The sequence below is a fragment of the Canis lupus genome, chromosome 30 (assembly GCF_011100685.1).
Source record: "Canis lupus familiaris isolate Mischka breed German Shepherd chromosome 30, alternate assembly UU_Cfam_GSD_1.0, whole genome shotgun sequence".
In the NCBI taxonomy this organism is placed as follows: Eukaryota; Metazoa; Chordata; class Mammalia; order Carnivora; family Canidae; genus Canis; species Canis lupus.
Genome location: NC_049251.1, coordinates 36,153,315 through 36,175,948, shown reverse-complemented (window position 1 = coordinate 36,175,948; position 22,634 = coordinate 36,153,315). Strand labels below are relative to the sequence as shown.

Sequence of the window (22,634 nt, the reverse complement as noted above, 5' to 3'; positions counted from 1 at the left end):
ATAACCTCGTTAGGGCCCTTCAGCAATATTTAGCAAAATAGAAAATAAACATACCCTGTGACTTAGGAATTTCATTTCTGGATATATATAGAAGCTCACACTTGCACATAGAGCCGTGTACCAGGAGAATTGTTGATTGCATTGAATAATAGGGGGAAAATTGATTGGGTTGCCAACCAGTAAGGGAATGCGTAAATAACCGATGTAGTCGTGCAGCGGATCGGCATAGTCGTTCGTATGAATTAACTAGATCTGTGTACCCGCAGGATAGATCTTACATGTGCTGAAAAAAAGCAAGATGTTTATTTGTACAGTATTGTACTGAGGGCATTTTAGAAAAACGGTGTCATAGGGATCAGTATAGATATAGATGCTTAAATGGATTAGAAGGATACAAAATTCCTGACAGTGGCTGGGTGTCAAAGTTCGTCGAAAGGTTGGAGGGCCCTGGGGACGGAGGGAAAATAAACTACAAAATTGTAATGGTTAAGAAAAAAAAGTCTACAGGAATTCTGGCTAAATGTTAGTAGTCAGTTCTGGGCGGTAGAAATACGGATGTTAATATTCCTTTTTTTTTTTCTTCAATTAAAAATAAAGCAAAATAGAAGCAGATCTGTGAAAGTCACTTTAGGAAGACCAGTTGTACTAACTAGGTCAGTGTTCTTGGAGAGCTGGGACTGCCCTTCCTCCTTTCATCCTCCCCTTCTCTCCCTCCAGCTATGGTGCAGGACAACCCCTCCTTTAAATGCTGAGCTAGAACACCTCACTTTGCGGAGGCTGTCACCCATCCTGGTTGTGTATCGGACTTTGAAGGGCCCTAACCTAGAGTCCCAGGTCCCTTGCTACTTCCAAACTATGCATATCATGCCCTAAAACACTGCCTCACTATATTAGGCCTAGTAAGGAGGCGTGGTAACACAGGACAACAACAGTTTCCTCCAAACTTCCTTCTTCAGGCTGAAACCACTTCTCTGCTTTGAGCTTCTGTGGTCAAACAAGGACATCTGAGGTTTCTCTGACTTGGGACTTCCTGCTCTGGAGTGGAGTGGTTCTTTGGAGGCTGGGCCCGTGTTGTATCTACTTTTGTGCCCTAATCCCACTTTGAAATATGACTTGAGACTCCTGCTTGTAAAGCCACGTCCCTGAATAAATAAAAGCAAGGGAATTTTACTTGAACCTGCAAGTGGGCTCATTTTGTTTCATGTAAGCAGGTGAGCTAGACTTTGCTGTCTGCTAGGGAGCATGCTGAGGGTTGGAACCTCAGCTCCCTCCTCCGTATCTCGCTCCATATATAAATGCACAATATCATTACTCTAACTGTTTATCAGGGCAAACAGTCATTCGGTGCAGACCTTACTAGGTTCTGTGGGTGGCCTGGCACCTGTTTTGATCGTGTTGTCAGATTGGGGTCAGTCTTGGGAATTGGGAATTCTATTGCTCCATCATCTAGGAACTCTCTAGAGAGCACACTGGCCCGAACGCCTTGTCTGTTCTGAAGATTAGAGGCCTGAAAGGCCTTCATCATGCTAGCTTGGAGACTTGGAGGTGTAGGTAGCATATTGATGACAGAGCAAGGACCACAGTTGTGGGCATCAGGTGCCATCATCGTTGGGTTACTCTGTGTGGTGAGGTCAGCGTCAGAGGAAACTTGGTGCGGAGAGCCCTGGCTGGTTAAAAATTGGCTTGTGTGCATACAGCTCACGGGCCAGGCTGGTTTACTAGGGCAGAATGATTTGGGCCTTTGTGAAAGAATCAGTGGAGTGAAGCGTGAATCTTTCCCGGCACAAACTTGCCAACAGTACTGGCCCTAAGAAGTGGCACGTCGTATCTTTTATGTGATTCCCTCCCACTGTGGTTTCTGGAGCGTGGCCGAAGACCTGTGTCTGGCACAAAGGAAACTATAGTTTTGGAGAACCAGGAGCTGCTTAAGATGAGAAAGGAAAGGTGGGCCGGGGACCTGGGGAGCTCAGGTGTGACCGTGCCCACCCCATCCCCTTGGCCTGGTAGGGCTTCTCACGGTGTCTCCTTTCTCACAGAGGAGAAATGGCTCTGAGGAAGATGTTACTGCAGGGGCTCAGGCTCAAGAATAAGGTTGCCGTACCTGGGCATGGCATTTGCCACCATCAGTGGATACGCCGGGCTTCTACTGTAGGCTGGAGGTTGGCTCTGCATGTCTGTGCCTCCCGGGAGGAGGGTGCAAGAGTGAGTCAGCGGGGCACCCGCTGGCTGCGTGTCCCGGCAGGCGCTGTCCAGACGGCCAGCATGAGGGAGGGAGCTCTTCGCAGAGGCCCGCGGGAAACCAGGGCTTTGGCTGCTGCCCTGGGGCCAGGGGAGAGTCCTGGGGGGTTTTGGCAAGAACTTGAGGTAGTGGTGGTTGGCAGGACGGGAAACTGGTGCTCAGGAGGACCTGAGAGGCAGGCAGCAGAGCCCTGACTTCCAGCAAGGGGGGCTCAGAGGCTGGGAGCTGAGTGCTCTGGTTTGGTAGACGCGTCTAAGGGCACTTTGAGATCTTGTAGGAGTTTGGACAAGCAAGCTTTTTTTTCTTTTTTTTTTCTTTTTTTCTGATTACTGGTGTGGAAATCCACTCAAATGCCAGATAAGTGTTCATTATTATTATTATTTTTTATATTTCATAGGCTGGGTGAGCAGAAAATCAGCTTGCAAAACCTCAGATTTAAATTGAGATGGTAAAATAGGGTTGTTGTTTGAGCGCAATATAATTGTATTTGCTAATGGCATCTCCTGGCCTTGGAGACAGCCCTTCTGTACCAGAATATCCTTGTCACAAAGATTATGCTGAGAAGTTTGAGGACAGACTAAACAGGCAAAGAAGTTTGCTGGATTTGGATGCATAACTAACAGGCTTGGAGCATAGAATTGTCCTGTGGTCTATGTCAACTTTTTTTTTTTTTTCCTTTTCTTTCTTTTTTTTTTTTTTTTTTAATTTTTATTTATTTATGATAGTCACAGAGAGAGAGAGAGAGAGAGGCAGAGACACAGGCAGAGGGAGAAGCAGGCTCCATGCACCGGGAGCCTGACGTGGGATTCGATCCCGGGTCTCCAGGATCGCGCCCTGGGCCAAAGGCAGGCGCCAAACCACTGCGCCACCCAGGGATCCCTTTTTTTTCCTTTTCTTTCTTTGGGGTTCTAAGTGGATCAGAGTTGGCCTTCTTAAGCCAGTGGAATGGTCTGGCAATGCTTTTGTGATCTGGGGCCTGAGACGTGTTATCTCGCCTCTGCCACATTTAAGCAGAGTATTCCTGAAGTGCATAGAGAGGCGGTTGATTAATGAAACCAGAAGTTAAGCTTCATTTTTGTTTTGATTCCAACATTTTTACCAGGAAACTTATAAATGTATCATTTTTGGAAGAAGTACATTTGTGATTTTTCTTAATACAAAAATATTTCCATTAGTAAATTTATTAGTAAAGCGAAGAAAACATTTTGCTGTAATCCTACCACCTAGGTGACCTGCCATTACTTTATGGGTAAATAGACTTCCAGGCCTATTATGCATGTTTAGTTTAGTAGCCCTTCTCCCTCAAAAACTGGGAATTGACCAGGTTCTTGTATAGAATAGTGAAATGTTAATTAACCACATATTTAAAGGGAATTTAGAGCGAAAATAATCTGGGTATTCAGGAGGAGATAAAGCATCATAGAGCTAGCAAGAATTTCCTTTACCTGCAAATTTTCTGTTACCATTTTCTTGGTATTTCCTTGGAGGTATCTGTGTGTGTGTGTGCGCGTGTGTGTGTGTGTGTGTGTGTTTTAAGATTTTATTTATTTATTCGAGAGAGAGAGAGAGGCAGAGGGAGAAGCAGGCTCCATGCAGGGAGTCTGATGTGGGACTTGATCCCGGGCCCCTGGGATCATGCCCTGAGCTGAACGCAGGCGCTTAACCGCTGAGCCACCCAGGAGTCCCATATCTATGTTTTTCTCTGTAACATAGCAGAGTCTCCGGGAGCAGCTACCATCTGGTTACCTAGTTACTAAGGTCATATTTCCATTGCCCCAAAGAACTTCAGTTACACTCAGCTTCTACCTTGATCCTTGTACAGCTCTGCAGAGCAAACCTTACTCAGCTCTGAGCGGTCTTTGCAAGTGGGGCCAAGGAGCCACCCTGAGCCACAAAAAGGACATTATGTCACCGGAAGCCCAAGCCCCGAGAACACAAGGTATGACCCAACAACCTGTGGCCCCGGCCAGGTCTTTGTTTGCAAGGAAACACTCTTGTCTCGGGTCTAGAGAAGAGACAGCTGACTATGTTTTTGTGTTTTTTATGTTTCTGTTTTTGGTTTTTGTCAGTTTTTTTTTTTTTTTAATTTTATTTATTCATGACAGACACAGACAGAGAGAGAGAGGCAGAGACACAGGCAGAGGGAGAAGTAGGCTCCATGCAGGGAGCCCGATGTGAGACTCGATCCCGGGTCTCCAGGATCACGCCCTGGGCTGGAGGCGGTGCCAAACCGCTGGGCTATCAGGGCTGCTCCAGCTGGTGATTTTTAAGAAGATGCAGGTTAATTATTCCAATCCACTTTTTGAGATCTTGTTTTATTCATGATGACAGTCCTCAGACTGGATGATGATTCCACTTGGAGGCCACAGCTAGGCCTTTGTGTTCCAGTTGGCTGGGTGTGCCACCTGGTGCCATCTCTTCAGTCATGTTCTCTTAACAGGCAGACTTACCTCAGCCCTGCCATGTGCTCCGAAGGCACAGGAGCCCTGACTCCACGTGAGTGCCAATAAAGAAACCCTGGCTGCCGAGGCAGGCCCTCTAGTAATTCATAAATTCTTCAGATTTGGGGAAGGAGGGAAGAGAGGTATAACTTTGGTTTTGACAAAGAAGCTTTGAGGTACACGGAAAGGTCGTTCAGCAAACACTGGAACACTCCCCAGTACTAGGTGCTAACAGAGAACAGGTAGGTCACAGAGGAGAGGACCTCCAAACATTTTCGTTTTGGTGCCTGGTGTGTATTAGGGAGTTACGAAACACACGTTGAAAGGAGCAGTGCATTTGCCGTGTGGAATAGTTAGCCAACATCTTATTTCCCCATTTTTGAAGTATCAGCCTCTGTAGCTGAGCATGGGTAGCCATCCGTTTTCACTAGCTGACAAGTTTTGCTCACAACTGGTCACGGAACTTCTTGGGCGTGTATCAGAATTCGTGAAGGTAGCAGATATGGGCTGAGATGCAAGCTACCCCGAGAGGCCCCAAAGTCAAGGGCGGGGGGAGGAGGAAGTAAAAGTGGCATGTATGGCGTGCCTGGATTCAGAGCCCTGAGAGTTAGGAGGAGCTGGGACAGGCCTGAGGAGAGGCTTGTTCAGGAGCCTGGGCTGAAGCCTTGAAGCTCCCAGGGTGTTAGGAGTAACCCTTGGTCCAAGAACTTGAAGAAGGGACAGCCTTGTGATGAGGAGGGTCGAGCTTCTGACTCACATCCTTACCTGATGGTCCTTCAGACCAGCCTGGAAGCTTCTTAGGTCTCTATAATCAGCAAACTAACCGGCTGAGTGAGTTTAGCTGTCAGTAGTGAAGGAAGCAAAGGTCGGGACAGTTGTCAGGATTGTGACCGGGTCTGTTTAATTACCTGTAACAGGTGGTCTTTGCGGTGTGCTTGTCAGAAAGGGAATCGGGATGGTGTATCAGAAAATCAGGTGGGGGAGAGGGTTTGGCCAGCAGTCTGGATGGATTTCCTCAGGTGTAACTGTCCTGTTAAAGTAGGTGTAATACGTCTAGAACCCGACCAGTGCCATTGGGGTTATCTGGTTTTATGCAAATTGCTTTGCACGTCCCTAAAGTCCTGCTGACCACAAGTAGCTGTGGTTTTCAGGTGCAGACTCCTGGGGTGAAAGTGCGCTCGGGATTTTGGGTCAGCTCTGCTTCCTGTCCAAGGAGTGGTTCTTACTATCTGTCAGTGAACTGGGATTGGCTCTCCTGCCAGAGCAAGCCAAGGAATGAACTTACATGTTGCTCTGGCTTAGAGAAAATCTAGGATTCCAGAGGTCAAAGGACTGCCTGGATGATGATTGTCTTTACAACCAGGAAAATCACTTTGAGTTTGGGTGGGGATTATTAAAAACCACTATGGATGCCCCACCCCATAGCGGACGTTTATAGCTTGAGATAGCTTTTCATACAAAGATTTATATTTGCCAAGATACTAAACTAGCAGTTAGTGCTTTCTGTCGCTGGAAGGTTGGTCACGCCTTCCTTTGGAGGTAGCTTCCTTCGATGCCTGTGAGATGTTGTTTGGAGGAGGACGAGGAAAGCTGTCAAAGCGGATACTAGCCCGTTGTAAGGGAGATCTGCTTACAGCGGATGCTTGGGAAGCACGTGTGTTGGGGACGAGGTTTTAAATTGGTCTTTGAGGTCCTTTCCACTTGCTCATGGTCACGTGAACCCTTTGCCCGACTTGAGGAGTGCCCACGCCACCAGAGCATGGTGGGGCTCCCTGTGGCTCGTGCAGAGTGTGCCTATTGAGTTAATGTGTAAGCAGGAAACAGCCTCTTGTGCTAAGAGATCTATTAACCACCTGGGCTTCTCAGACTGATGACTCTCTCTTCAATTCCCCTGGATCCAGGACCTCAGCAGCCATGTCAAAGCCCCATAGTGACGTCGGGACCGCCTTCATTCAGACCCAGCAGCTGCACGCGGCCATGGCTGACACGTTCTTGGAACACATGTGCCGCCTGGACATCGACTCCCCACCCATCACGGCCCGGAACACTGGCATCATCTGTACCATTGGTGCGTGGGTGTGTCCCCCGCTGCGCCCCCCCCCCCCCCCCCAAAAAAAAACAGGGGCTTCATATGACCGTGATCTTCCCTGAAAAGACAAAAGAAATGTAGCAAACCTGGGTGCTGAGCGAGATGCTATACAGGTTCTTTGGGAACTCTGGACTCCGGTCCTAGGAAGTTGCAATAAGGAATTTTGCGTGCTCTGTGTTTGCTGCTAAAGGCAGAATATAGACAGTGTGTTGTTCCATAGCACATCTTTTAGGAGCATCTCAGAAATCTAGGGAAGATCCTTTTTTAAGATTTTATTTATTCATGAGAGACACAGAGGGAGGCAGTGACACAGGCAGAGGGAGAAGCAGGCTCCATGCAGGGAGCCCAGTGTGGGACTCAATCCTGGGACCCCAGGATCACGCCCTGAGCCTAAGGCCGACGCTCAACCACTGAGCCACCCGGGGATCCCTAGGGAAGATCTTTTTGACTTGCTGTGTGCAACCAAGATTCTGTGGTTGGACATCTGGCTAGGCTTCAGGGCCAAGTCTTACTTAGGCCTTCTTAGTTAGATGGGGGCCTGTAGGATTTCAAGGGCATAGCAAAAGCATCCCCTTAGCTCAGGGAAGTGGGTAAGCATAATATTAGTCATGTATATGCTTTTGAAAGAATTTTGAGCTGTTTCTGGGAGGAAAATTTAGGGGAAAAGGATATCAAGAGTTCTTCAAACTTGAAAGTGTTATTCCTCCTTTGAATATTTAACACTTTGGCTTTAAAACTTTTTTCCCCCTCCACTAGGACCAGCTTCCCGATCGGTGGAGACGTTGAAGGAGATGATTAAGTCTGGAATGAATGTGGCTCGTCTGAACTTCTCTCATGGAACTCACGAGGTAAGCCTCAGCTGGACAGCCTGGCCATAGGGGCAGCCTGTAGGAAATTGGGTGGCAGTGTGGTTCATTTAGTCATAGTGAATTAGGCAAGAGGAAGTCTGGGGTTTACAGCCAGCGGGACGAGTGTCTTCACTGGCCTATCCTATCATCCTTTCCCCATCTCCTGCCATCCCAGTTGGCCAAGTCTTCTTACCCAAAGATGACCTATTTGGTTATTGGCCATGGTTTTCTCACACTCGTGTACTGACTAAAGTGTGGAAGGTTTGGGGCACCTGGCTGGCTGAGGCAGAGGAGCGTGCAACTCTTGATCTCAGAGGTGAACATTTGGGGCCCACACTGAGTGTAGAGCTTGCTGGGAAAATAACTTTAAAAAAAGAGTGTGGAAGGGTTCTACTGGAAAACCCTGTAAGCCGTTAGGTAGCATGGCCTCAGTGCTTGACACCTCCTACCCCTGGGTTTCTATAGCTGTTCATATTGCAGTGATGAACCAAAAAGTCACCCTGCAGATTGATTTCTGGCCGAATGTAGACCCAAGATAACTGAGCAGGTCCAAGAGAAGAGTTTCTATACCATTGCAAGTTAAGGACCGAGTCCGATGTAATCACACTATCCAGCATACAGTACCCCACTTCATCAACACTGTTCCTAGCCTCTCTCTTCCCATGGGTTCTAGCATGTTAAAATAGAGTCAGCACACTCCCCAGCAGCCTGGTAGGAAAGGATCTGTACTGAGGCTGAGTATGAGCTGACTTGACCTGTGGACAGAGACTTGACCCAGGGACCAGGTGGCAACTCTTGGGACATGCTCCATCCCCCCTCCTGTTCCCAAACTAATTTTGAGGGAGGAGTGGAGGTTCCCTGAGGGACAATTCCTTTTAAAACCCATCGGGTTCCATCATAAGCTGTGGGATTTCAAAGTGGTATCGATAAAGAAGTAATGAAGGCGCCAGACTTAGTTCCTTCTCTCGACTTCTGATACTTTCTGTTCAGAATAAAGAAAAAGCTGCCCTGTAAGGACAAGTGGTGAGGGGTTGCCCTCTGGCATTTGGAAGCTGCTGTTTAGACTAAAAATAAAGCCTCAGGAAGTACAGCCCAAGAGGTGAACTTCTCCTTCTGGAAACGTGAGACTCTCCAGCATGGGTTCCCTAACCCAGTTTCATAAACAGCCTATGGCCTGGCAGGCAGCTGGCCTCCAAATGTCATGGGGGCCTGACTGAGTTCAGAGGAGCTGGGCTCAGCCGGCACTTCAGGCAGGTTAAGACACATCCGTGGTGACATTCTGCAATTTTCCAAAGTCGGGGTCCTTGGCAAGAGTCCCCAGGAATTCTTGCAAGGGTTAGCTCAGCCCAGAGAGAGAGCTAAAGATATCAGTGGGGATCAGTTCACCATTGATCCCTGCTGCCGGACCATGCCAGGGTCTGCTGGGTGCAGCAGAAGCAGCAGAAATAGATGTGAAGAAGTTGACCTTTAACAAGGCTTGATATGGCCTCTCCCATCCAGTAAAATGGCAAGGCTGTGTGGTGTCCGCTACACGTGCTGGACAGGGGGGCTGGCTTGGGGATTTGGACTTTTTAAAACAAGAGCCATTTGGAGATAATCTCTGCTTAAATACTTATTCCCAGATTAGAATTGGGATTTGGGGAAAAAAAAAAAAAACACCCAAGTTCCTGTTGTTTGAGGTTTTTGACTAGAATAAAGTTGTCTCTGGGATCAAGGGTTTAAAAACTCCTCTGAAATTGTTCTGATATCCTATAATGTCACATAAGCAGTTTGACCGCATATCCGAGCTCTTACTTAATACCCACCTTTGGTTAGTGGCTACAATCTGCTTTCCCAGCTCTTGACAATTTTTAAATACTCTTCTAAACAGAGCATTGAAATAGTTTTCTCTCCCTCACACTGAAGGGACGTCTACTGTCTGCATCTGATCTTTTCTGACAGCTTTGCCTGCCACACTGTCCCTAACCCCCTTGGGCAGTTCATATGTGCAAGAGGTATTCTTACTCAATGTGTGGTCCCAGAGACACAGACCTTTTTCTTTTTAAGATTTTATTTATTCATGAGAGAGACTGACAGGCAGAGAAACAGGCAGAGGGAGGAGCAGGCTCCATGCAGGGAGCCCAGTGCGAGACTTGATCCCGGAACTCTGAGATCACGGCCTGAGCCAAAGGCAAACGCTCAACTGCTGAGCCACCCAGGCGTCCGGAGACACTGACTTTTAAACAGCCTAAATTTAGAACCTTCCACAGGGACAGTATTGATGGATGGAACTCTTTACCATTTGGTAACATCCAACAAAACCACAGCCATAGTGGAAGACTCAGTACACTTCCCAGAAATGCACCAAAAGATGACAGTATAGAGGATCTGAATGATGTAAGACCTAATAATCTCATTTGTTTATACATAGCCGATGATTTTATGCCCCCCCAAGAACAAAAACACGTGTTGATTTAGAATGTTTATGATTAAGTAAGTTATTAGGCCACCAAAACCCCTCAAGTTCCATAAAATGGAAATTATATAGACCATATTTTCTGGGGTATCTTTTTATGCAAATTTTCAGTCTCCGGAAAACTTTCAGGGGCATGGGCACACAGTAGGTTAATCATCTTACTCTTGATTTCAGCTCAGGTCATGACCTCAGGGTTGTGAGATCAAGCCCCACATCAGACTCCGTGCTGGGCATGGAGTTTTCTTAGGATCCTCCCTTTCCCTCTGTCACTCCCCTACTTCATCCACAAACAAAACTTACAGGCTTAAATGTACTTTTTGGAAAACAAAAGTCTTAATGAAAGTTAATGAAATACTTAAAATACTAGGAGCCAAATAATCTAAAAGGGATAAAAGAAAAGCACTGATCTTCAAGCATAACTTGATAAAACAAAATGAATTTGACAAACCGAAAATAACTTCCTGTGAAACAAACTTCTGGAAAGTCTGGTCAAGAATGAGGATGCATAAAAAGACCATGAAAAGGGACTATTTCCCATATATTAGGAGAGAGTTTGAAAGTCATAAAAAGACTTCTCTAATTTCTGTAAGTTGAGATGAAGTTGACTATCCTCCAAGAAAAGGTAAGTCCAAGAGGTAGAAAGTGTAGATTAACAGCCTGAAGAAATCGGAAAGGTGGGCAGCCCAGGTGGCTCAGCGGTTTGGCACCGCCTTCAGCCCAGGGTGTGATCCTGGAGACCCGGGATCGAGTCCTACGTTGGGCTCCCTGCATGGAGCCTGCTTCTCCCTCTGCCTGTGTCTCTGCCTCTCTCTCTCTCTCTCTCTGTGTGTCTCTCATGAATAAATAAAAAAAAAAAAAGAAAAAAAGAACTCGAAAAGGTGACTGTGGGCTCTAGCTCCATCCCAGGTCAAGAGGACTTGATGGCTTACTTCTGTCTCCCCTCAAAGGAACTTTGTCATGCTGTTCCAAGCCTAGAAGTCTTCCCAATATGTTCTTTGAAGCCAACACACACCCTGATAGTGAAGTGAGATGAGGACGGTACCGCAACCAGACAGGTTAGCTCTTGGGGCCGGTCTCTCACTTAGAAGCAGAAAGCAAGGGTAAAATTCAACAGTCCACATCCACTCCTCTGTTAAAGGAATTTCTTCCCCCGTGACCATGTAAATTTTATTCTAGGAACATAAAGTCCACACTGGGATGAAATAGAGTGGCCAGCATGAGGTGATGGTGATAACTAGGTGCTCACCTCTGTTCTAAGGACTTCGTGGATTCTTTTACTTTTCACATCAGCTCTGAGGAAAAGGCATCTGACAACAACGAAACACCTACTCCTTTAAAATAAATTACCTCTATATTCTGTTCTATACAGAATATTTTTATTCTGTTTCACAAGCTAGCAATAGAAAGACATATTTTCATAACTCCTAGTACGGACATCTGCCCCCAGAGAACAAGCCATGGTCCTCATCAGAGACTATAATAGAAGCTGAAGATTCTCAGACACAGCTTCAGGCAGCACCGTCCTTGGAGATGAGACTCTGGTTCCAGCTCCCCCCTCAGCTGCCTTATGGGTGCTGCTCTCCCGGGCAGGCTGAAGGACAGACAAGGCCTGTCAAGTGCTGAACTGGGTGCCCCTGTTACCAGCAACGTCCTGGTGGCTACACTAAGAACTTGGTGACGTCTTGGCTTTGAGTCCCTTTTTTAGTCGTCAGTCGTGGCGAGTGGAAAGGGAAAAGGCTGGGGAAAAGGCTGGAAGCCAGGGCACGTGGTTCAGAGAGAGGCGCATTTTCCTGTTCCCTAGACCACTCCAGAAAGTGATTGCGAAAACCAGGTCTGCGGGCCCCTAGGCGATGGCTTATTTAGCTTGAGCTATTGTAAGCTTAAGTAAATAACTCTGGAGTTTGAATTGTAGTTGGAATCAATAGGGGAAAAGCTCAGAACTGCCAACTCTCCCACCGGACTCTGACACTGATTGCCCGGCCAGTATCACCCACACACACGTTAGTGCAAGGTCTTTTTCTCCCGCGGTCTGCTTTATTTGCCAAGGGAGCATGAGCGTAAGGGAGACAGACTTCTTTCATGCTGACACGTGTTTACATCATCCCTGTAGTAGGCTTTGGTGGCCGTATTCTCGGGTTTCTAAGATTTGGCCTTGAGTGAGCGAGTGAATGAGTGCCACGGAAGGAGTGGGTGGCAACGAGGCGATTGAAATGAGCAAGTGGGGGGTGCTCAGTGAGTGGATGACCCTGACGCCAGACACAGGAGGGTAGAGGTCTGGAACATCACAGGCCTTTGCGGAGTGATCTGCTTCAGCCGCGGCTCCAGATCTTGGGTGGGAGCACAGCTGTCCTCTTCCTTCCCCCAGTACCACGCAGAGACCATCAAGAACGTGCGTGCAGCCACAGAAAGCTTCGCTTCTGACCCCATCCTCTACCGGCCAGTGGCTGTGGCCCTGGACACCAAAGGCCCTGAGATCCGAACTGGCCTCATCAAAGGCGTGAGTATCGGGGGCCAGTGGGAGGGAAGGTGCAGGAGGCAGTGGGCCCTAGAGAGCCGTCCTCGGTGGCGTGTGTCCCGGTTGGAGGCCGTGTTCCTCACAGTGCAGATCTGGAAATTCTATTCATCATGGCTAAAAAAGTTGATTTGGTGTACTTTGCTAAAAAATGGTACAAAGAAGAATCTTTTTTTTACTTTACTCTGAGAACCTCCTTCTAAGTCTGTCCGTCGCTTTTCCTCTATCGTTACATAGCGAGACGATGATGTTGTAGGACGTTGTAAGTCTTTCTTGGGTCACTTCCTTGAGAAAAGATTGTTTATTTCCAAAGCCAGAAGCTTTATTGTTCCTCATGGCTGGGATTGGAGCATGTTCCCTGGAGGAAAGAGCTTTTCTTTTCCTTCGGAGCGGGCCCGGCTCCTGTGGTTTGGACTCGTGGCTTATTCTCTTGTCTGTAGAGCGGGACTGCAGAGGTAGAGCTGAAGAAAGGAGCCACTCTCAAGATCACCCTGGACAATGCCTACATGGAAAAATGTGACGAGAACATCCTGTGGCTGGACTACAAGAACATCTGCAAGGTGGTGGAAGTGGGCAGCAAGATCTACGTGGACGATGGGCTTATTTCTCTGCAGGTGAAGCAGAAAGGTATGTACTGGAGGCAATGTCTCGGTGTCTAGAACCAGCCCTAAATTTCCTTTGACCCAAGGAAAGTGGGAAGTTTGGCTGACAGCAAGGTTAAGGCTGGTTTTTCTCAGGATTTCTTTCTGTAATTCCTTGTCCTTTACAACAGACTTTGGCTCAACTTAATCACCTTCTTGGGGAGCATAGGAGAAGATTTCTTTTTCCCCATCCTGTTTGTGTCTTTGTGGTTTTCTTCCTTCCATTGCTCAGTGTGATACGTGTCAGGCACTATCCCAAGTATTTTACATGGTAATTTGTTCACGTTTTATAACAACCTTATGAGTGGGTATTATGATCTCTGACAGGTGGGGAAACAGGCACAGAGAGGTTAGTTGACCTTTCCCAGACTTTACGATTAGTGAGTTAGGATCTGAGTTCTGGACATAGTGGCTCCAGCACCCACAATGTGCTGCTTTCCAGTTCACCCTGCTGGGGAGAGCCTGCTTCCTGTTGGACATTGTGCTTCCATCCCTCCATCCCCATTTCGCACAGGTGCTGACTTCCTGGTGACGGAGGTGGAGAACGGTGGCTCCTTGGGGAGCAAGAAGGGTGTGAACCTCCCCGGGGCTGCTGTGGACCTGCCTGCTGTGTCAGAGAAGGACATCCAGGATCTGAAATTCGGGGTGGAGCAGGACGTAGATATGGTGTTTGCGTCTTTCATCCGCAAGGCGGCTGATGTCCATGAGGTCAGGAAGGTCCTGGGAGAGAAAGGGAAGAACATCAAGATAATCAGCAAAATTGAGAATCATGAGGGAGTTCGGAGGTGGGTGTCCTGACCGCCCCCTGCCCCTCAGCCCCAGCCCGGCATTCCAGAAAGCAGACTGTATCCCGTGGATACCCAGGTCCCAAACCTGGCGACCTACCCATCAGAGTGCAAACTCCCAAGCTTAGGCTAGACCCACTGGGGAGGAGAAGGCATTGGCATTTTTAATTATTTACATAAGGTTTTTTTTTTTTTTTTTTTAATTTGATGTATTTATTCATGAGAGACACAGGCAGAAGGAGAAGCAGGCTCCATGCAGGGAGCCCAATGTGGGACTTGATCCCGGGATTCCAGGATCTTGCCCTGAGTCAAAGGCAGATGCTCAACCACTGAGCCACGCAGGTGCCCCTATTTACTTAGTTTTTTGTTGAATTTTATTTAAGTAATCTCTATACCCGATGTGGGGCTTGAACCCACAATCCTGAGATGAAGAGTCACATGTTCTTTCAAGTGGGCCAGCCAGGGGCCCCAAGGAATGGGTATTTTTAAGAAAATACATATATCATATATATCTTCCCAGGTGATTGGCATGGCGATGCACCCCAGAAGTGACTGACATTGTTCTGTAGGCCCAGGCCCAGTGTTGGGAGTGGATGGGGAGGGTCACTGCTCACAGGGGCCCTCATGCTGTCCTCCTGATGAGCGCTACCTGTGTTTGCTGGAATAAGAGGACGTTTCCCCCCATCCTACACCTCCACCCCATTTTTCCCAGTGGAAGGAAGAAGATGGCAGGCTGTTAGGAAGGTGCTCTTGTTTGGCCCCTCACTTGGGAGATAGGTGGAAGCTCATGGTGTCCTTGTCTTCACTTAAAAGGCAGTTGGCCTGCTGACTGGGCCGGTTCTGGCATGTTCCCAGCTTCCTGGAGGAAAGCATGTGGTCCTAGCTGTACTTCACCTCCTCCCCAGTATCCCCAAGTAGAGCTAAAAGAGTATGGCCAGCTTGGTGACATCTGTTCCTCTGCAGCTCCCTGCTAGGAACATAAGTCACCAGAACTAAAACCCCAGACCTACTTGGGTGGATTAGGCCTGTGCTTGGAGAGGGCAGAGGGGCAGCCCTACCTGCTGTTTGATCTTGCCATCCTTAGCTTTGTGCGGGTGGCCTTTGTACCAGGCAATATGGAGTCTACCTTCTGCTGTCCTGATAAACCATGGGTGCTAGCTGTCCTTGGCCATAGGCCAGGCAAAGCCACATGTCCTCATGCCTTCAGCAGGTTGGAGGGGCCCCCCTCAAGGAACAGCCCTCAGGTGTCCTTGGCTGGAAGGCCACAGACCTTTGTGTCAGGAGCAGTCAGCTAACCTTGGAAGTGCTGGCGGCAGTGGGGGTGGTAGAGAGGTGCCTTAGGCGGGGCCTCATGACCTGCAGGGGGAGAGGAAACAAACCCAGGGGGCTTCGGAGGAAACCTTGTCTTTTCCCTTACCCCTTCGTGGAACCTCCATACGAGTGCTAAAGCAGCCCAGCAAGCAGTACTGTTAGCCCACCTTGGGAGACCAGGTAGCTGGAACACCCCATCCCCTTTGTGCCCACGGCGAGGTCCTGGACGGCTGTCCTGGTGAAGGGCTGCTGAGTCAGAGTCCAGGAGAACCTCTGTGCGTCACTGCACTTGCGGCCTTGTTCCATAGAACCTCTCTCTCCCTGCCCTCTTTGTCAGGTTTGATGAGATCCTGGAAGCCAGCGATGGCATCATGGTGGCTCGAGGTGATCTAGGCATTGAGATTCCTGCAGAGAAGGTCTTCCTTGCTCAGAAGATGATGATTGGGCGGTGCAACCGAGCGGGCAAGCCTGTCATCTGTGCGACACAGGCATGTGCCTCTCCCCACACACACACTCACAGGCGGGTGCTGCTTGGTCTCTTCCCAGGACCCTGCCCCACGCCTCTCAAACACACGTGCACCCTCCCTTCCCCTCGTGCATGCACACAAAGCCTTACTCTGTGCACGAACACAGGATCCAGGGAATCAGCCTGTAGTCCTTCTTTTCTGGAGACCGCCCAGGCCACATCTCACTAATGCTCTGTCCCCGCGCAGATGCTGGAGAGCATGATCAAGAAGCCTCGTCCCACCCGGGCTGAGGGCAGTGATGTGGCCAATGCAGTGCTGGATGGAGCTGACTGCATCATGCTGTCTGGAGAGACCGCCAAAGGGGATTACCCCCTGGAGGCTGTTCGCATGCAGCACCTGGTGAGTTCCTCGGGCCTCCCCGCCGATGTCTGTAGGCTCGGGCTGGGTGGAAGCAGGCTCTGGTACGAGGCAACACCTTTCAGGCTTCTGTGCCCACAGCCTTTTATGATCCTCTAATAAGTCACAGCAAGACTGCGGAGGTGTGTGCTGGGGAGGAGGGGGTGTCTTGGTTTTCGTTCTCTTCTGTCTTCACTGTCCACGCTCCATCTCCTGTCTCCTCCTGTCCTGGAGGCATCCTCCTTCATCAGCCTACACGGTTCACTTCTGGCCTCGAGGTTGTGAATCTGTCCCATGATTCAAGTACTGAGGTACTTGTCCCTCTTCCTCTGGACAGCCCAGAGGACCCAGAAGAGGCCGTGGGCTCCTGCTCCCTGCCAGCCTGTCTGGCTTCCATTTGCATCCCCACCTGGCCACATCAGGTGTCTCACCCCGCCCCCAGGGGCCCCGGGCCTGCACTGGAGGCTGTCGTGTGTGTGAGGGGACCGAGCTGGCCTTGCATGGCGCCTGCAGCGGGGCCTGCTTCGCTGAGCTGCTGAACGGTGGGGTTTAGTGACTGGCAGCAAGTCCACAAGTAGAGGCAGGTGGAAGGCGACTGAACCTGCTGGGGCGTGGAGGGAGAGCCTCCGGAAGAGTCCTGGAGGCAGCTTTTTCCCACCCCGGCAGCTAGCTAGCTCTGACGCTCTTGGGCTTGGCCATGTGCCCCTGCCTGGCTCCTTCTCAGTTCCTTGGCCCTGTCTGGTCCTGCTCTAGACACACGGAAGACTTCACCCAGGGTTCACTTACTAGGGCTTCTGAGGCCTGGGAGGCAGAGGCCTGCACATTCACTTTCTTAACAGTAGTCCAGTGTCAGCACTTAACATGTGTGGAGCTCTGCAAACTTGCCTCTGATCCTGAAGTGGTTTTTCCTTGACCTATTCCTTTTCCCATCAGCAGAGGGACCCTTTGCGTGATGCCGCCTCCCCCGAACTCTCCCAGATGTAACCCCCCATACACAAAGTCTCTTCCTTTCCTCGTTCACTTTTTGTGTGTCCAGTTATTAGCCTGTGTAGATTGATGTAATCTTCGTATATCCCCTGTGTGATAGATGTCACCCCAATTTACGGATGAGGATTACGTGATGATAAAGCCTTAGTTTGAACCCAGAACTGCTGGCTGCAGGGCCAGTGTTGTCCTGTATGTAGTGTTCTGTCTAGCAGGCGATAAGGCCACGTCTCCATCAGGGGCCTGTACTGGGCTCAGAGATTAAGACTCTCCCTCTGGCCTCTGAATTCCAGCTATTTTTCCATAACCAGTTTCTCCTCTGGACAGACAGACACACCTTAGAGAGAACCCCAGGGCTTGGATGGCACTGCTCAGAAGATAAGTGATGAGGTGTAGGTGAGGTGGCCTCTCCTCAAGTCCCAGTTAACGCCGAGCTTCTCTTAACCGTTCACTGCTTTCTCTCGTGTGTTGTGTAAATGAGGCAATTAACCACCCATAACTCAGGGCTAGGCCGTCTCAGGTACGTCCCGTTTCCTGCTCGGTCTCCTGTCCTTTGGGTTGCATGCACTCCGTTCTTAGAGAAGAAAGAAAACCTTTAACCTAGTGAATCCTGTACCTGCCTTTACCGTCAAATTAATGGAACGTTCTGATTTTTCTCGCACCCGTCATTCTCTAAGATTCCAATCTTCCGAAGCTTAAATTTTCTTTCTACTTCCTGATGTTATCCGAGCAGGTAGTCTGTGACTATAACGGAACGGCTTTCTCATGACTGTGATAATCCTTAATGTTGTAATCAAGCGTCTCTGTTAAACTCACCCGTGTGCTTCCACAGGCTTCTGTCCCTTCACATGGCTGTTGAGTGTGCCCCTCGCAAGTTTGCCATCTCCCCACCTTTGTGCTTGGACCTCGGTTAAGCTGTGTGGCTTTGGCTTCATCTGACCCCAGCTTTCCAGCGCTGCTCCGCGCGTTTCCATGGCAGGCCATCGGAAAGGCTCCTAGCAGCCGCATGCGGAGGCCAAGCAAGTGCTCCATGTGTGCATGGAAGCCAGGCAAGACGCCCCGTGGTAACCAGACAGCCATGTGAGGAGGGAGGGCCTGTTCCTTCCTGTAAGCTGTGTCTTGAGGCAGCATGGTCAGGTCCTGCCAGGGAGCGGCGTGGGCCCAGCCTGGGCATGTTCCTATGCCAAGGCGCCGGTGCCTGCCGCCATCTTGTCTCCCTCTACCCCCCCACCCCCAATCAGAAAATCCTTCCAGAATGGAAAACCCCATTTTTCCTCTTTTGGAGAGGAAACAGCAGCAGTTGATGCTGGAAATTCTCCAGCCATCCCTGAGCAGTTGGGCTTTCATCATGCTGCCTCTTCGCATCTGCATGAAGGACAGATTTAGCCAATTAACCTAAGGTTACCTTCCTCTGATTAATTCCCCATTCTGTCTTTCCATGTGTTGTCTCTCGTTTTTCTCCCTCCTCCTTCCCTCTTCTTGCTTCTCCTCCCCCCTCCAAACCTTACAGATAGCTCGTGAGGCTGAGGCAGCCATGTTCCACCGCAAGCTGTTTGAAGAACTTGTGCGAGGCTCAAGCCACTCCACAGACCTCATGGAAGCCATGGCCATGGGCAGCGTGGAGGCTTCTTATAAGTGTTTAGCAGCAGCTTTGATAGTTCTGACGGAGTCTGGCAGGTAGGGCCCCAAGGGCAGGTAACTCCGTAGGATAACCAGCCTCTTGCTCCAGCTGATCTAGAAGACGGCTGGGGCGCAGCCCTGCAGCTGGGGCCCGGCTCCAGTCCTCTCCTCGTCTGCAGGAAGCCAGCCAGGGAGTCAGGGCAGGGCAGGACCGCAAGGGCCTCCGGCTCGGTAGGCACAGTGGCTGCCACAGGCACCTGGTGATGGGCCAGTTCCCATGAACCTTGGTCTTGCGCGGGTCCGCGGCTCCAGTTGTCCGCCGCCTCTTGGCCTCCTGTCCGGGGACACGTCCCTCACCAGCTGTCTGTGAGCCTCTTCCCCTCCGTCTCCCGTGCGACACCGCTCTGACAGTCCTGTCCCCCTCCTGTCCCTCTGGACGGATGTTGCTCCCCTAGATTGCCCGTGAGGCAGAGGCCGCCATCTACCACTTGCAATTATTTGAGGAACTCCGCCGCCTGGCGCCCATTACCAGCGACCCCACAGAAGCCGCCGCCGTGGGCGCCGTGGAGGCCTCCTTCAAGTGTTGCAGCGGGGCCATAATCGTGCTCACCAAGTCTGGCAGGTAGGAGGTGGCAGCGGCTCCCAGGGCACGCCCTGCTCGGGGCACCTTCCCTGGGCGTCCCGAGAGCCGTGCGTTGATCGGGGCTCAGATGGCCCTGAGCCCAGGTAAGCCCCTCTGCCTGCCACCTGGGCCTGAGGACCCGAGGTTAGACTAGAGACTTCGTTGCCGAACGACAGACTGCACATGCTCACTTGAGTATGTGAAAGTTCATCTTTTAAGAAAGTAATTGATGACCAGTTTTGTTCATTCCAGCCACTACATGCCCTTTAAAAGTTCAGTTTGGGAGATTAGTGCTGTTCACTGACGTGCTGTTGGGTTGGTGCACCTGTCTCTGTCTGTCTTTGAGCCCCAAAGGCAAGCAGATTCAGGCCTAGGAAAGGTCACCACGTCATCTTGCTGGCACCCTAGTGTCGGGCCGCCGAGCTGAGGCTGCTGATTGGCCTTGGCTTGGGATCTCCTCCTCATCTGGACATGGAGTCAGCCTCTGTCATTGCCCCAGTCTGGGAGTGTGCTCCTCATCCCTGCCTGCAGGGCCACAGGAATTCCTGGAAGGGGAAGGGATGGGGTCAGGCTGGTGGTCCCCGAGCATGGAGGTGCGGCAGGTGGGGTTGCGTGTAGAACCGGGACATGAGATCTGTGCAGATTACCTCAGCAGAGGGCTCCGGATAAACAGCTCCAACCATCAGGGTTGACCTTTGTGGAAAGGTCCAGCCTTTGCTCTTTGGCTATTTTTAGCTCCAGTCTTCTGGGATTTCACTCTAACCAGTCCCGACTTCAGCACTTGCTTCCCTCTGAAGCCTTGTATGGGGGCCAGGCCTTTAGCAGGGCAGCCTCTGCTGTGACATGGCTTAAGTTTCCCTGACACCTGTCGGTGTCCTTAGGGCTTGCCTTCCGACGCCCAGTGCCTCCTGCAAGCAAGCCCCTCCCCAGCTCCTGAGACCGGTCTACAGCCACAAGTGTACAATGTTCAAGGAAGCATGTGGCACTGGGGCCCAGAGGGGCCCTCTACCCTCCAGGGGACTCTGCACAGACAGAGCCTCCCACATTAACCTTCCCATCTCCTGGTCTAGCCTCCTGGGTAATACCCAGGTTTGGCTCTAGAGCTGGGTTGCTAGGACTGTTTTAGGGACTTGGGGGCCATGTAGGCTGGGGGAGAGGGCACAGCAGTAGAGGGCTGGCTTTGTAGGTTCCCTGGGGGGCTGGTGAGCTCTGCTGCTGTTCTTTGCAGATGCCAAGAGTCAGGTGCTATTCACATGCTGCTTGGCTTGTAGCTGCTGCTGGCAGCAGGAGGAATGGGTGCTGGTGAGGTTGGGCAGGGCTGTATCTGTGCCAGGATGGGAAAGTTCAGAGGAGGGGCTTCTGCCAACTGAGTCGTGTGGGGTGAGTGGGTGAGACTGACCGCGCCGGGTCGGTGTGATCCTGGGGCCCTGGGCTGTGGGGAGGGGGGTAAAAAGCCAAGTGGACAGATAGCATAGGAAGAAGAGTCGGATTCTGTTCCTCGGAAGGTGGAGGACGAGGGGCAGCCCTGGCACGGGGAGCAGATGCTAAAGTGGCCAGAGTCTGATGCTGGCAGAATGAGTTGGATTAGAGGCTGAGTTGTTGCTGAAGGCCCTGTGGGGGGCTCTGGGAGGCTCTGGAACACTGTTTAATGGTCTCTTCTGCTTGGCCGTCATCCTGTCGCAGGTCCGCTCACCAGGTGGCTAGATACCGCCCCCGCGCCCCCATCATCGCTGTGACCCGGAACCACCAGACTGCTCGCCAGGCCCACCTGTACCGCGGCATCTTCCCTGTGGTGTGTAAGGACCCAGTGCAGGAGGCCTGGGCTGAGGACGTGGACCTCCGGGTGAACTTGGCCATGAATGTTGGTGCGTGGCTGGGAGCAAGGGCTAGCACCTGCCTGGAGGGGTGGGGACGGTGCTTGGGCACTGATCTCCCTGGGATCCTAGAGAAAGGGGAACATGCTGACCTTGGAGTGTGCAAGAGTCCTAGCTGTCTTCCCAGGGAACGTTCTCTGACTCCTCCTTCCCATTCCCTGAAGTTCTGGGCTAAGCCCAGGAGGGAGGAGGAGCCTTGGAGTTCTGGGGCTGAGCTGCCCACTTCTCTGTCTTCCCATCCGGGGCCCAAAGCAAAGGATCCTGGATAGTCAGGAATGTCCCTTCTTGGGCATCTGCTCCTTGTTGAGGGTTAAGAAAAGATTAGAGCGTTACATCATGGGGTGTCCTACACACAGATCACGTACTCATGGCCTTTGTCCCTAATAAAAGTAGGATGTCCGTGCATGAGAGGGACTACTCCACCCTCTAGAGTATAAAATGATGTCCAAAGGTCCCCGGCAGCTGCCATTTCAATTGATGAGGAAGAGTCGGGGCCTCCCTGGTCCCTGGGCTGGGCGGCTTGCGCCACCTTGTGGTGGGAGGCAGTAAGGGTCACCCAGTCTGGCTACCTCGGCGGGCGGGTCAGACAGGTGCTCTCCTGCCTGGCTTGCTTTTTCTCACCGACCTTTCTTCTCTTCTTTCAGGCAAGGCCCGAGGCTTCTTCAAGAAGGGAGATGTGGTCATTGTGCTGACCGGGTGGCGCCCTGGCTCCGGCTTCACCAATACCATGCGTGTGGTGCCTGTGCCGTGACGGGCCCCAGAGTCCCTCCTCCAGCCCCTGTCCCACCCCCTTCCCCAACCCATCCATTAGGCCAGCAATGCTTGTAGTGCTCACTCGGGGGTTGTCATGTGGCACTGGTGGGCTGGGATGCCAGGGAAGATGAATGCCTCTGTAAAACATGACTTTTTTAGGACCCTGTTCAGTGCAGGTGGCCCAGAGCTGGGCTGCACATCAGGTGACCTCACCGCAGCAACGGACGAGGGAAGGGTGCAGGACTGGAAGCCCCAGAGCTTTAACACGGAGGGCAACAGCTCCTGCTTCTCCTCCTCTGTGTACTCCATTCGGTTCCTATAGAAAATGGATACGCAGAGAACTCCCAACCCTGGCCTGGCTGGGTCTAGAGACCACCGCAAGAATCGCAGCCCAGGGCAGTGGTTCCAGTTACACTGGCTCAGGCCCTTACTCGCTTCTCCACCCCCCTGTCTCCCCCACTCCCACCTGCCCTTCTGTTCCTAGGCTCAGCTGCAGGCAAACACTCCACCCTCCATTTCCCCCACTCCTGCAGCTGCCTCCAGGCCTGTTGCTATAGAGCCTACCTGTGTGTCAATAAACAACAATTGAAGCACCCA

The 22,634-nt window shown here is 50.9% G+C and overlaps 1 protein-coding gene and 1 long non-coding RNA gene across 6 annotated transcripts in view; one reads left to right on the top strand and one right to left on the bottom strand.

Moving 5' to 3' along the window:
* PKM (pyruvate kinase M1/2) overlaps nt 1–22,634 on the top strand; it is a 26,538-nt gene extending 3,904 nt beyond the window's left edge. For 2 of the 5 annotated variants that reach the window (XM_038580891.1, XM_038580892.1), the window contains exons 2-11: nt 6,582–6,748; nt 7,526–7,617; nt 12,438–12,569; nt 13,025–13,211; nt 13,740–14,010; nt 15,659–15,809; nt 16,035–16,187; nt 18,679–18,845; nt 21,094–21,275; nt 21,929–22,290. In XM_038580891.1, the coding sequence (XP_038436819.1) occupies nt 6,595–6,748; nt 7,526–7,617; nt 12,438–12,569; nt 13,025–13,211; nt 13,740–14,010; nt 15,659–15,809; nt 16,035–16,187; nt 18,679–18,845; nt 21,094–21,275; nt 21,929–22,035 (1,596 nt within the window). In that variant the 5' untranslated portion in view covers nt 6,582–6,594 and the 3' untranslated portion in view covers nt 22,036–22,290. Of the gene's footprint in view, nt 1–4,061; nt 4,179–6,581; nt 6,749–7,525; nt 7,618–12,437; nt 12,570–13,024; nt 13,212–13,739; nt 14,011–15,658; nt 15,810–16,034; nt 16,188–18,678; nt 18,846–19,243; nt 19,411–21,093; nt 21,276–21,928 lie in introns of those variants that run through there. The other 3 variants (XM_038580890.1, XM_038580889.1, XM_038580893.1) reach the window with 3 other exon arrangements.
* Nucleotides 11,427–22,051, bottom strand: LOC119866934. Its single transcript, XR_005381848.1, has 2 exons — nt 20,058–22,051; nt 11,427–19,955 (listed from the first exon to the last, which is right to left on the bottom strand). It is a non-coding gene; the product is annotated as an uncharacterized LOC119866934 (long non-coding RNA).